We start from the raw sequence: 14384 nt of genomic DNA, 5'->3' as shown, positions 1-14384 counted from the left end.
CACATTTGGTGGACAACTTAAGTTGTAATTACACAGGCTTTATTTTTTGCTAATTACAAAAAAGCTAGTTAGGTGTCACAATGATTCTAAATTATTCACTGCTAGTTTTCTCACTGGAACAAAAAAAACGAGTTAGCGCTCAAATTTTAGCAACCATAAAATGAGTGACACAACTGGTCTCCCAAACCGCTCCCGGCTACATTTAGACAACCATCTTGAGTGGATATGTATGTTTTAACATAAAAAAAAAAAAAAACTAATTGGATGTCACAGTGATTCCCTACACTATTTGCTAGGCAAGGGAAATGTGGTATCCGAACCCGGACTCTAAAGTATTCCCAATGTCACGTGCACAATTAAGCTACAGTCTTATCGAACATTATACCCATTCGTAATCACAATGTCAATTTCTACATTTGAAATTAAAATGCAATTTTTAAATGAAAGCTAATAAATGAAAGCTTTTAAACAAAAATCTACAAATGAGGATTTGATAAATCTTTCCAGATTTTTGGTGTGCTCCCACAAAAATATTATGTTCAAGATGTACCAACAGTGAACGTCCAGCCAAGACAGCCTCTGCCTGAGACTCAACATCATGGAAGGATGTCATGCCAGTTAAGGAGGTATGATATGTACCTGAACAGCCATGACTTACTGTTAACACTGTTCATTTATATTAGTAAAAATGCTTAGAAAAAAACCTTCACCAAAACTCACTCTTGTTTAAACACATCACTCATCTAAAATCTAGAATTGCTTTGACCTTTACAATGATTAAATGACCCTTTCAACCTTAGTAATGCCAGACTCCAATTCAAGTTAATCCCCTTCAACATCTGATTACTCCTGCTAACCAGGTACCCTTCTGGACAATTCTGAATAATTTCATTAGATGCAAGTGATCCTCATTTACTGAATTATTTATCTCAGTGCTGGTAGAATTTAAGTGCCAATAGCGTATGAATTACCAGGCACCAGTAAAAATATTTTTGGGTCAGATGAGACCAAAATCAAACTCTTAGGCCTGAATGGCAAGCGCTACATCTGGCAAACACAATGTATCGCTTCCTCACCTGACTAATACAATCCCTATGGTGAAGCAAGGTGGCAGGAGCATCATGCTATGCTGATGACTGTCAACTGCAGGGACAGGGAGACTGGTCAGGATTGGAGAAGACAAAGAGCAAAATACAGATCCTTGAAGAAAAAAAAACTGAACCCCACTGAAAATCTATGGAGAATTGAAAATTGCAGTTTACCAACACTCCACATTAGATTTTCCAGAGCCTGAGTAGACCTACAAGAAAACAATGCCCAAAACCAGATGTGCAACGCTGGCAGAGGCATACACAAAGACGTTGAAAGGCACTTATACTTGGTAGTAAATACTTATGTACAAGAGATTTCTTTTTATTTTATTTTTAATATATCAGCTCATTTTTAAAAACGGTCTTGGCTTTGTAATTATGGGGTATTGAGTGTAGACAAAATCAATAATACATTTAGTCTATAATAGAATGTGGAGAAATTCAAGGGGAATGAATACTTTCAAACAGCACTGTATTTCCAGACCACAACTGATACCTTTTTCCCTTTCAAAATCATACACGTCCTTCCTATCGTTGCTTAATGTTAGCATTTTGGTTCCCAAAACTAAACCAAATGGTTGCCATGTCTTGACTCCCATGATGGTCTGCTAAAGATTGTATGGTTTTGTACTGCATTTTAAATATAAAAACAAATTCAAAACAAGACAGACAACATACCATTCTGCCACATTTATCCCTCTTTAAATTGTGTGACCACATTGTAAAAAGGTCACTGACAATCGTTCTTTTGGCCATTGATTGCAGAAATCACTTCCTGACATTTGACTGGACAGTATGAAACACCACCTACTACCATTCCCAAACGAGAGACGCCACATTAAGTAAATAAAAAAAATTAACAAAAACAAAATCTCTTTCTGCAATTTCAAACAAAAAGTATATATAAAAAAAAAAAAAGTTACATTTCAAACTCGTCTGCGACCCCATGGAAAGGCTTTCAGTGCTGTGTGCTAAAAGGGGTGTATGTACGCAGGCAGGTCAGAGGGCTTTACGTCCGTGAGAGGCCTCGGTTATCCAGATCTTTCACCTGAAGGAGATAAAGATAGGAGTGTTAATAATGAGATGCCTGAAACAAAACTCGTAAAAAAAAAAAAACTTTCGATTTGATTAGTGACATTTGATATAAAGTGCCTAGATAGAAATTCTACACCCCCTTGAACTTTATCATTTTGTCAAGTCAGTGCCTCAGCATTTTATGCATTCAAAACATGCCCCCCCCATAATCTAAAACACCATACTCCACATTTAAGATATTTATATTAAAAATTGACAACTGAAAATTCTCTAGCCTAGAGGTAATACTTAGCAGTAATTTCAATTGTGAGTTTGTTGAGATAGTTCCATACCAACTTTGCACACCTATACTTCACAATACTTGATAATTCGTTACAACACTATTTAAGCTCTGTCAAGTTACTTGGCGATTATTGACAGACATGCCAGACATTTTAAAATGTGATTCTATTTAGGATTCTAAATGGATCACTCATTTAGAAATTCTATTTTAATACCTTAGCCACACCACTATAGGTTTTAGCTCGTCAGTGAAAGGCCCACAGATTGAACCTACAGAAACTGATACATTTTTCATCAATTTAAAATTGGGAGACCAATTAAATGTAAATTTTGAAGGTGATTGTTTACACCAGAGAGAATGTAGGATTGCTTTTACAAGAGATTTTAATTTCACCTAAATAAAATCAAAATTTCAATGCATGAAAATAAGGCACTCACATAAAAATAAGGTCAAGGGGGTGTAAACCTTTTTTTATAGGCAATGTAAATAAGTCCCTTAGAAAATCCCTGAAATATGTGCATGACTAAACAGAGTTTAAGGTAGCCAGAGAGTGAATGGGGTTGTTAACCTTGTATATCCTGACCAGCCAGTGCTCTGTAGTGTAGGCCTCCTCAAGCACATCAAGCTCAAAGTCCTTGTTGCCGATCTCAGCGTTTCTCACACGATCATAGCCAGGGGGGCGCTCTAGAACATCAGGATTAGTTTCAAGATGAGAAACAATAAAAGACTGAGAGCTACAGTACTCTGTGTAGACGTAATGCACAGTGCCCACCTGACCCTTCAGCAAATCATAAATATTAGTTTGAAGGGAATATCTAATTCACTGATGTAAGGAATAATAAAATAATAATGAGGGAAGAAAACATATCTGGTTCATGAGGAGGGTTACTCACTGGCCTCCGTGTAGACTTGGCCAAAGCGGTAGTAGCACATCTTGTACATGAGACAGTTGAGCAAGACAGGGGAGCCCTCACGATCCACCCGGAACTCGCCAGTGGGGGTGTAGTAGTCATGCTCTTTGATGTGCTTCCCTGTGTCTGTGCTGCCCCCGATACGCACCATCCAGAGGAACTTGTTAATGTCTTCACAGAGAGAGAAGTGTTAGCAGACCTGAAGCATTAGTAATATTCACAATTATAATTTATGGAGAAAAACACAGTGCTCCATTTAATAAGTACTGACAACTTGAGTTAAATAACTTCAACTTGAAAAAAAAACAAGGAACTGAAAATAGATAACTTAGTCACAGTAAAGTTCCTGGAGGTTGCTTTAACTCTTTAAAAACAATGTAGGTTTTAGTAGACAGTTTACATTTTAGTAGTTTACAGTTTAAATTCAATAAACTTATGAAACCAAGTTTGTTTAGTATCACCATCTTGAACAGTTCAAGGGATATTATTGTGTTTACAATAGTTACACAAGTTAGTAGTCATAGTAGATGAATGTTAAAAAGTATGCTGGGGCCACCTAAAAATGAACGTTTGTTTGTATTGAACCTGAATAGCTTAAGAGAAACTATTAGTATCGCATTAAAATCAACAAAGAAATCATTGACAAAACCTCAATAAAATAAATATTTAGAAAATAAAAAGAATAAAGTTCTTAAAAAGTTGTATAGGAGCAAACTTTTCCAGACCCTTTCACATACTTTAAAGTTTTTACAGCGTTTCTAGCTTAAATGTTGTAAGAGGAATAGTGGTCTTAATAACAACAATTATAAGAATTAGAATTATTACACCAGTAATAATAATAATAAATCTTAATATAAACATTTCCGAAATTGCACACATTATAACAGAATCCACCTTGAGAATCCATTTTGAGTGGGCATTTTACCTACTCAAAATACCAGGAATCTACTTTGTTACAATATTTTCTTTTTCATTTAGCTACCTAATTGTTAGTCTATTATTGTTGTCTGTTTTTTGCTTGTCTATGGGTGGGTTCATTTGTTATGTTCTCCTGTGCTTTTTCTTGTATGTTAAACAGAAAAGCTATAAATAAAATTTAAAAAATACCAGGAATCTGAACTTTAAGCTCTTCCTTATTGTGTTATACATCTAAAAAATGCTATGCAAAATGTATATTACAGAAGCACTTTCTATAATTGCGGTTTGGTACAGGCTTCATAACTTCACTTCATTCATTACCGTGGCGTTTGCGCATGGCTTACTTGGAATTATGGGCATATGTAGGTGAAAAACAAACAGCTGACACGCACCACTACTGCCTAGGGTGTTTATATGGAGGTGCAGCATTAAAAACAGAGTAACAAAAAAAAAATACAGGCAGTCGTCGACTTACGACCGGGATACGTTCTGACCCACCGGTCAGAAGTCGATTTGGTTCTAAGTCGGCCCAAGGAATAATTACTTTGCATATTCAAGTCCCCCATAGCCATGTTTATGTTCTCTTAGTACGCTCGCTCGTGGCAGTATATATCGTACACCCCACCTCCCGCACGGTACCGCTCAGACTGGCATATAACATATTTTTTTTTCAGTCACGGATGGTGGTAAATCCTAAAGTTGTAAATCAACGACTAACCGTACATATTTTAAAGCCCTCTAGTCTGTTATAATATAACAAAGGTTCTGATGGTTTTAGAGACCAACCGTCCGAGGAGTATCCAGTCAGTCCACCAAAGATGACGAGGACATAGCTGACATCCAACTCCCGCATGATCTCATAGGCCTTTTCTTCAGTAGACGCCATGGCCTACCGGTCAACAGATGCTTAACCTCATTAACAGTCACAGACATCAGATAGGATTGTAGCATATCATATAACAAATCATCAAAAAAATCAAACAGACTCACCTGGCCTACTCTGGAGATGTGTGTGTTGTTCCATGTGTTGTTGTCTACTAGAATTGTTCTATTGGCCATGGCTGTTATCTGATAGCCATAATCCCACCACGACATCACTTTAGCATCCTCTGGGGTGTTGTGGCGGAGCCAGTAGTAGGCCTCTCGGAAGTCATCAAAAATGATGCGACTACCATCGCCACCACGGGCTGACAAGACAATTGAGGGAGAGGAGTACGCCTCGCTGGTTACCCAGGTGGAATGGAAGGTGTAGGTGATGAGGAAAAAAGTCATGACCAGAATCATCCCACTGGCAACCTGGAGATCAGTACAACAGCGGACCAATTAAAATAACACACAACACGTTAATACCTGGGGGGTTGTTTCTGTGAGGTGCCTAGATCTCACCAGCTTTGGTGTAGACATTGGCAAGTCAAATTTAAGGACTTAGAATAACCTTCTTAAGCATCTACTTATTTCCTTGTAGTCCCTTTCTCCTCACAATTAAATTAACCAACAGCATTGTTACATAAAAATAAGATTGGATGCGCCAATTTATAGCATTTGATAAACAATATATTAAGTGCATTAACACTGCTTCCAATTATCACTTGTTTTTTTAAACTTCCCACACACTTGATTTTGCATTTCATCATTCACTCCCCCTTCAACAGGACTGCACAATTCTTCCTTCAATTCTTTCCTTCATACATGCCAATTACTGTGCAAAGGTCTTAAGCCATTATCTGATGTTTGTTTGAAAATTCACTATATAACAAAAGCAAACACTGCATGACTACAATTAAAAGGAAAAAAATATTTCTAATTCAAGTCAGTATTTTGTGTGGCCAAATATAAGAATGCAAAACTGAAAGATATCTGGACATTTCTCCAAGCAGTCATGTGAAAAATGTAATTCTTCCAAATTTCTCACAGGATTTTCCATAACTTCAGCAGCTGAGCAAGCACATCCCAGGATCGCCTTCTGTCCCTCAAGGAAATGTCCACTAAGTACTATTCATCAGACGGAAGACATTTGTTTGTCTTCCACTACATTAACTGTCTGTAAAAATTATTTTCAATGTTTACTCTGACAAATATAAAATACATTTTGGACAAGATAACCTTGTTAAAGTATTTGAATTTATTCAAACGTTATACAGTGTTGTTCATAGACAATGTTGGAGAGCTGATAACTACATACAATAATTATGGACATATAGAGATCAAGCTGTTTTCTAAATATTAAATTAGCTGATTTTTGCAAGACATCCCAGTATTTAAAGATCTCTGTAAGAACCCTGTCTGACATCCATTAGACCCTATATACAAAAATAAACTATTATGAAAACTATATGAGTAGGAATGAAATCCAGTAATATCACACTACCATATCGCCCTAGAATCTGCACTTCAAAGGATCCTCTCTTACCTCATTCTTGATGGGGTACGTGGCATCCTGCTGCTTCTTGCTCTTCTTGTCTGGACGGCTGATGTCCAAGTTCTTCATGTAGGTGGTGAGAACCTGTGACACACCAATGCCTGACAGGATGCACATTACTGGAGCTAGAACCAACATCAGACGGACCTGAGGAGAGGAGCAAAAGGAATAATTCAGACTCAAAATCGTATCTTTAGTGGAACCTCGCAGATCCTGAGATTTATACCTGAGCCAAATCGTCTCTGTCAAAGTCCTGTATAAAGTGTTTTCTATTTAAAATGGTTAAGTAACTGTGTGAATTTTTCTACATGACCAGAGTCTTATTTTCCACCATGCATTTAAAATATTCCTCTTATTCAACATCCAATCTGCCAGCTGACTTACCATAACTGCTGAAAAGTACATGCTGGTGACTCCATACATGATGATGAAGATCCTGGCATCAGAGAGGTTATTGAAGCAGTAATACAGTCCCACTGGCAGGAGGAAGCAAATCAGATTTGTAAAACAGCAGTGGAATCAGGGGTTAAAGCAACAACATAAATCCCACAATTAAAATGCAGTGGATCTCAAAATGATTTTCTGCCGAGCCAAGTTAACATCTCATTTTACATTATGCCACAACCACCATACTTTAAGGGAAAGTGGATCCTTTTCGTATATTTAATACATTTCTAACATTACAATTTTGTTTTGTAGGACTGAGAAGCAAAACTGTAGTCACTTTTAGAAGGACATAATACCCCCAAATGAATAAAAAATAAACCATATGGACAAAATCCAAAATGTTACTTCCGCTTTCCAAAATTTGCCAAATAATATATATATATGTTGGATTGTGAATATAATATATGGGTAGCATATTGCACTGACTGCCCTGAGGCTTGGAACTTAAGAGTGATTTTAGTGTTTAGTGGCAATACATCTTTAAGAGGTGCCCAATTAAAAGTTCAGCAAATTATATTAAACAAAAAAGACAATTAAACTGACTCAAAAACAGGGAAAAAGTATTCTGTTGCAGTTACAGGACTAAGTAACGCCTTTCTTCAAAAGATATCTGAAATATGTTCCAACAGTTCATGATCAAGCCATTTACAAAAATATCACTTTGCTGTTTCGTTTCACCAACCAGAATCTACCACTTCAGACAGATTGAGAGCATGTTAACCTGGAAACATGAAGACCAGCAGCTGAAGGTCAAAATAGTAGGAGGACCAAGTGGTGGGCTGGTGCTCAGACACAGAGGCAATGATGGGGATGTTGTTCTTGGCGTAAGAAGGGTCCAGGAGCGAGTAGAAGCGACCCGTCCAGGGGGAGATCTTCCCTGAAAAACCCAATAACAACAATGCAGTTAAGTAAAGTCAAGCCAAAATGAAGGCACTACCAAATTCCTAGTTGTGATGTGGACAGGCAGTTTTCTTTATCTGTATACGGCATCTCAAGTGAATTTGTTGATCAAGGAATGTAATTAACTGTTATAAACAGGCTTTAAACAACACCAGTCTGTCGGTAAAAGCCTACATTGAGTAGAGCCATTGCCCTGGCCTGAGTGGGAGAGTTGATTTCAAACACAGCAGTATTGGCCTCTTACCGGTCAGCATAAGGACAGTGCCCACAGAGAGGAGTACAAAGCCCACCAGGGAGATGACACTCTTGAAAAGGATCTCAAACTGCTGGGCATTCAGCTTGCTGCGCAGGTAATCCACAAAGGCATGAATCTGACACAAGCCAAACACTCCGAATGCTGCCATGTGCTCAGATGACTGCACAGGCTTCAATTAAGACAAGAGAGACATAAGGCGGTATGTTAGTTATTCCAAAATCAACTGGTAAAAAAGGTCTGACACACACACACAGAAGTTTGTCTAAAAAATAAGTATTCTAGCTAAAGCAACTTAGAGCTACTAGGTCTATGCTAAGGCAGGAAGAGGGTCCAAGTGAGACTTTTTTTTTTTTACCTGGAAGCCAACAAAAGAGATCTGCATAGAGAGGATGGTTCCCAGGCAGTAGACAGTGCAGTAGGCAACGTAGATACGGTGGGAGAAGCGGCCAGTTAGCATTAAGACCAGCACATGGAGGGGGATGAGGTTGATCAGGAATACATAGCCACCCCAGGAGGACACCTGCAGACAAAGACATTTGCGTGCTTAGTCTAGTCTGTTCAATCGTTTTGCTATGCATGTTCATCTTAAACACAGCAATGTTCCCTCAGATGAACTGAGAAAAATGGCACAACCTTCAACATAGAATAAGTTCATGTAACTTACATTTTTCTAAATTATTTCTATTGTTGTTAATGTTCCTCATTTTTTCTTTAGTTTAGGAGGTTAGTCTCACCATGTAAAAGTAGGCCAAAGCACACATGGCGGACCAATAGATTGAGCCGGTATTAACGGCCTTGATCCACATGTAGTAGGTCAGCAGCATACAAAATATTGCAATACCTGGATGGAAAAAGAAGAAATGATTAAAATATTACCAAAACCTTAAGCATATCCGTGAGGTTAAGGAATGTTCTGTACCTTCATTATCATAGGAGCCGGCGACAGAACGGGAAATGTAGCCAGGTACCACTGCTATCATAGCAGCAGCAAGTAGCCCTGCGCCTGCATCCTTTAAACAGAAGATGGTAGATATGAAAACCACAAAACCAAGAACATTTCAGATTTCTTTTGTAGACTACCTCTAAGTTTACAGCCATTTCTTTGTTCCAATTTGACCTTAAGGCCTTGCTTTATAACAACAACTCCCTGCATGTATGAGATATTTGAAAATCCATGCGCTTGTAGAACAGCATACCCCCCCCCCCCCCATCCACACCAGACAGTGCCGGACCCCCAGACAGTGCTCAGTCGGTATGCTCTAACCAGGATTTGAATTCTTCCCCGCACTGACGCAGATGTAATGCAAAGCAGTGACTTCAACCACTATGCTGACTTGGAGCCTCATTCTGTGCCTTTTCTATCAACTAAATAGGATGTGGTTTGCACATTACCTTCAGCTCCTTGGTGAAGTGGTAGGTGACAATGGCAGTGAAGGAGGAGAAGAGGGGAGCCAGGAAGACACAGACATTACGGATGTCGATAGTGATGTGGAAGAAGTTCAGGACATGGTAAAGGGCGGCAGAGGTGATCATCAGGCCTGAGGGAAAAGAAAAAGCACACGTGTTAACATGGGATTAATTCATAACTGTCAACCTCAAAAAGGTATACAAAATGGCCTGGGAAAAAAAAAAAAGACTTATTATAGGACTAGCAGCAGGCACTACAACCAGCTTGCACTTGCCAAAGAAAGTCTAGCTGGGCCAACACAATCTCAAAAAGGCGGTGCATATCAGAGGGTGACAGATTAGGAGTTGATGACACCGAGTCAACAAACGTCACAGGACTGCCCCAAGGATAGCAGAGTATTCTAATGTCTAGAAAAAATCACTGCAATGCAAATGTAGCACATGTCATCCTACCTGGGTAAATAGTTCCACCGATGATCCTGCCCAGAGGGTACCATGCCCGGTCATCAAACCAGTTATGAAAGTTATAGAACCCCTCCTCTACCAAGAAGCGGGTCGTCCTGTAGTTAAAGTACCTGAGGATGAAACAGCATAACATGCAGCCTTAACAAAACAGTTATGATTCAAAATCCTATACTGAAATCAGCTGAGTAATATACTGAGTATTTCTAAAGCATTATACAAGGCTTTGGACTCACGGATCAAATTCATGGATGACACTTTCAAACCTCAACACAGAGAATAGCCTGGTGGAAAAAGCTGAGCAGAAGGGGGAAATAAAGAAGACATTTTAACACGTTGTGTTATCTGCCAGGGGACAATTGCATTCAGAATATTTTAAATAATACAAGTTGAGTGTAACAGAAAAGGTCAAAACGTGTTCTTACAGAGGATTGCAGCCATAGACAAGATGAGCAACTTCAGCAATGTGTCCTGTTTTTCATAGGACAGCCGCAGAAAGCCCAACTTCGTCATCTTCACACAGGGAGGGACAACTTGGCTTATCCCTCAGTACCTATGATTTAAATGAGCAATGCAGATAAGGCAGCAAGAACCATTCCAACCTTCAGAACATCAGTAAGAGCAGCAATGCAATTTGACTCAGCCGGTCAGCTTTTAGACCAGTGAGAACATTTACCACCGCAATTCAAAGAACATCAATTAAAAACTAGAAAGACGCCAACACTACTTCGCTAATTAAATCACTGACTTTAAAAGACGTGCCTAACTTTGTTCCAACCAGATAAGGACACGCGCATTACGAGCTTGATGTGGCGAGAGGCACCAAACCAGGAAATAGATGCAACTCCAGACTGCAAACCTTTCCTATTATTCATAGTTATCTATTCCCTAACCAAATCTATTAGGTTATTCGTTTTGTATTTAGAAGACAGAAATAGCAACATAAAGTGAAAAATGTGGAGACGAGTTTTAAATATGTACAGTAATATGATTAGACGCGGCATAATTGCAAGTAGCTAACGCGTTTGCAGACTAGGTAATGATGCGTCGTTAATCTAGATAATGTACAGTTTGTATGAATGCATGTATTGACCTGAACGCAAGGAGTATTTAGTTAGCTACATGATTGGTTTTCCGTTTCGGTAAACAGACAACAGATTCCGTTAAACTGTCAAGCCATGCTGAGCCTTCTTGCACAAGCTAAGTTGGCTAGCTAGCTAACTAGATAGCTAACTTTAACAGTATGAATGAATAAGCCGTGCTTTAACCTATTCTCAAAGTTACAACATGTGATTCATTTCAGAATATACAACCAACCATAAGGATGTTTAATTATATATGTTGTTAAATATGTTGATTTACCAGATATTCAGAGCCGCACTTACCTACAACCGTTGTGTCCCTGCAGAATCCCGCCCAACCATACAGTGCAACGTGTTCATTGGTTTGTATCGGCCTTCAGAGAACTACCTCATTCCTGATTCGTGTATTAGCTATCATTCAAACAGGCCAGAGAAGCCGCTCTCCCTTCCAGTGACGTGTCCTTACTGCTTGGAAGAGCTGGATTTAAGGAGGTGAGGAAATATGTAAGTCCACGAGCTTAACTCAAAAGTGGGTGGTTTCCCTAGCGTTGGAAAAACGTAATAGCAGCGCATCTGTTTCGTGTTATCGTTCTTTCATCCTTATCGTTTCCCACAGTGGCGGTTTTAGTGATTTTGGGGGCCCTAGGCAGAGACTGATTGAAGCCCCAGCATCATCTATTTTTTTTACCCTGTTGTTCTTTTCAAAGCCATTCCGGCAACATTTTGGTCATAGCTTCTTTTATAATTGTTGAACGGAATTGCCACTTCCAAAGACACTTGCATTGCTGCCTCTTTCAGTAGAGTAAATACATTTGTTTAAAAATAATTATCTGAAGCAGGGTTCTTGCACAATAAGTCAAATGTAATGCTTTTTAAGACCTCAACAAATATAATTTAAGACCCCAGAATGTCTAAACAATTTCTTTGATAGAAAAGAGAATATTGAGTCCTACTTTAGTATTTTTTGTAATGTTTTTGTAATGGTGTAACAACACTACATGTTGCGTTGCATTGCCATCAGCATCGCGTAAACCTGACGTTTTACCTGCTACACTTCAAAAGGGTAGAAAAGCAGATGAAGAACATTATTTTTTAATAATGAGTAAGTAAAATATATTTAAGTTTTTCACAATTATTAAGTTGCTCCTTTGCGGTAATGTCTTTATTATGGGTGAATTGGGACATAAAAAAACCTATACCTCTCCACTTCAATGATCAGTCATTCACCGTCCATCTTCCAACCTTTATCATAGCAAGGTTGGTTAAAAAAAACATCTGCGACTGTGGGTCAATTAACCTTGTCAGAGTGGGCGCTCTGATTTTAGTTTGTGAGCTAGGCAGACTACTGCCTTGGAAGGTCTCCCACTCAGAAGTACAAGGTGGGAAGGTCTCCCCACTGGAAGCCTCAGGTAGTAGGGGGAGCGGGGGAATCTATCAAACAGCGCAGCTCTTTATACAGTACTAATGCAATTAGTAAAATTAATCACACTAAGCTTCCGAGTAAACCACAATTCATTGTACTGTGAATATATAGTTCCACAAACATATCGTTGCATTTTTTTCTGGTTTGTCAAAATCGTTGGTTTGTGCAAAAAAAACTGTCTGCACACCACCAAGGTGAATTGTTTTAGTCTTGACTCTTGGTTTGACTCTTGTTTTTTTATAGATCTTGTATCTGAATGTATCTGAACGGGGATTCGCCCAGGGAGCCAAACAAGCTAGAACCGCCACTAGCCAGACTTACTGCGTAAGATACTTGCTATGGAAAGATACTTCATAGGATGCTATGGTAACGTTATAGTTCATTGGCTAGCTAGCAGCTAACCGAAACTAACAAGTTGATATCACAGACAACGCGAAAGGAAACTATAGAATTGCTGGAATATGGAGTCGCCGAAGCCCCCCCTAAATAGGTTCTAACAATCGTTTTTTTTCTCTGATGGTATGGGGTTGCATGAGTGCGTATGGCATGGGCAGCCTACACATCTGGAAATGCACCATCAATGCTGACAGTTATTTCCAAGTTCTAGAACAACATATGCGCCCATCCAGACGTCGTCTCTTTCAGGGAAGACCTTGCATTTTCCAACATGACAATGCCAGACCACATACTGCATCAATTACAATGTCATGGCTGCATAGAATAAGGATCCGGGTACTGAAAAGGCCAGCCTGCAGTCCAGATCTTTCACCCATAGAAAACATTTGGCGCATCATAAAGAGGAAGGTGCAACAAAGAAGACCTAAGACAGTTGAGCAACTAGAAGCCTGTTTTTGACAAGATTGGGACAACAGTCCTATTCATAAACTTGAGCAACTTGTCTCCTCAGTCCCCAGACGTTTGCAGTCTGTTATAAAAAGAAGAGGGGATGCCACACAGTGGTAAACATGGCCTTATCCCTAACTTTTTTGAGATGTGCTGATGCCATGAAATTTAAAATCAACTTATTTTTCCCTTTCAGTGATACATTTTCTCAGTTTAAACATTTGATATGTCATCTATGTTGTATTCTAAATAAAATATTGAAATGTGAAACTTCCACATCATTGCATTCTGTTTTTATTCACAATTGTACAGTGTCCCAACTTTTTTGAAACCGGGTTTGTACAAAAACCTGCTTTGTCTCAATGTTAATGGAATTAAATCATTAAAAAGAATGGTCACAGTGGAGTGTGGTAAAGATGGGGAACGTCTAGCCCTACCCCTCAATAAACCTATAATTTGGCCGACTGGTTGCTAAGAGCCATTGAACTTGCTTGAATGTTTTTGTACCACCATTTGGTCAAAGTGAACCATACTTAGCTAGATTCATTTCCCTCATCATGTGTGTGGTATTTCATCACTTTTAGACAAATTGATCAACGTTATGAACATTTGTATTTTGCATCCCATTGTGGTTGAGCTGAAATTGTTTGCATATGTTGAGTCTTGAGATTGTTTTGAACATGTACATGTACCAATGCATATTTTGCAATATGAATATTCCTGTCTGATTTATATGCATTTATGTACCAGGCCCAGCCACGTTTGACTTGTACTCTATATATACTGCCGAGGCCTGGACTCTGTAAGACCCCTGAATGTGTCTTGTGGTATCTGGCACCAAGACATTAGCAGCAGATCCTTAAAGTCCTGTAAGTTGTGATGTGGAGCCACCATGGATCGGACTTGT

At 38.9% G+C, this 14384-nt stretch overlaps 1 protein-coding gene and 1 long non-coding RNA gene across 2 annotated transcripts; one reads left to right on the top strand and one right to left on the bottom strand.

The window, feature by feature from the left end:
• Positions 1 to 1771: 1771 nt before the first annotated feature.
• Positions 1772 to 11596, bottom strand: stt3a (STT3 oligosaccharyltransferase complex catalytic subunit A). Its single transcript, XM_010870681.3, has 17 exons — positions 11515 to 11596; positions 10555 to 10682; positions 10366 to 10426; positions 10121 to 10242; positions 9653 to 9798; positions 9180 to 9270; positions 8995 to 9101; positions 8616 to 8780; positions 8249 to 8429; positions 7826 to 7981; positions 7042 to 7133; positions 6649 to 6804; positions 5229 to 5534; positions 5025 to 5127; positions 3303 to 3491; positions 2978 to 3093; positions 1772 to 2139 (listed from the first exon to the last, which is right to left on the bottom strand). The coding sequence occupies exons 2-17, from the start codon at positions 10640 to 10642 to the stop codon at positions 2101 to 2103; spliced, it is 2118 nt and encodes a 705-aa protein (XP_010868983.1). The 5' UTR covers positions 10643 to 10682; positions 11515 to 11596; the 3' UTR covers positions 1772 to 2100.
• LOC105010975 lies at positions 10706 to 13203 on the top strand. Its single transcript, XR_828052.4, has 3 exons — positions 10706 to 11165; positions 11538 to 11703; positions 12878 to 13203. It is a non-coding gene; the product is annotated as an uncharacterized LOC105010975 (long non-coding RNA).
• Positions 13204 to 14384: the final 1181 nt, after the last annotated feature.

Source organism: Esox lucius, chromosome 7 (assembly GCF_011004845.1).
Source record: "Esox lucius isolate fEsoLuc1 chromosome 7, fEsoLuc1.pri, whole genome shotgun sequence".
In the NCBI taxonomy this organism is placed as follows: Eukaryota; Metazoa; Chordata; class Actinopteri; order Esociformes; family Esocidae; genus Esox; species Esox lucius.
This window is presented reverse-complemented; position numbering and strand designations above follow the sequence as displayed.

What these genes read in the sequence shown, in the direction of transcription:
- stt3a (XM_010870681.3), bottom strand. Translation starts at nt 10,642, where the DNA reads ATGACGAAGTTGGGCTTTCTGCGGCTGTCCTATGAAAAACAGGACACA. An exon ending in CGGCTCCTATGATAATGAAG is followed by an intron (nt 9,102 to 9,179) that starts GTACAGAACATT and finishes TTTTCCATCCAG; the next exon opens with GTATTGCAATATTTTGTATG. An exon ending in ACATCTCCAGAGTAGGCCAG is followed by an intron (nt 5,128 to 5,228) that starts GTGAGTCTGTTT and finishes GTTGACCGGTAG; the next exon opens with GCCATGGCGTCTACTGAAGA.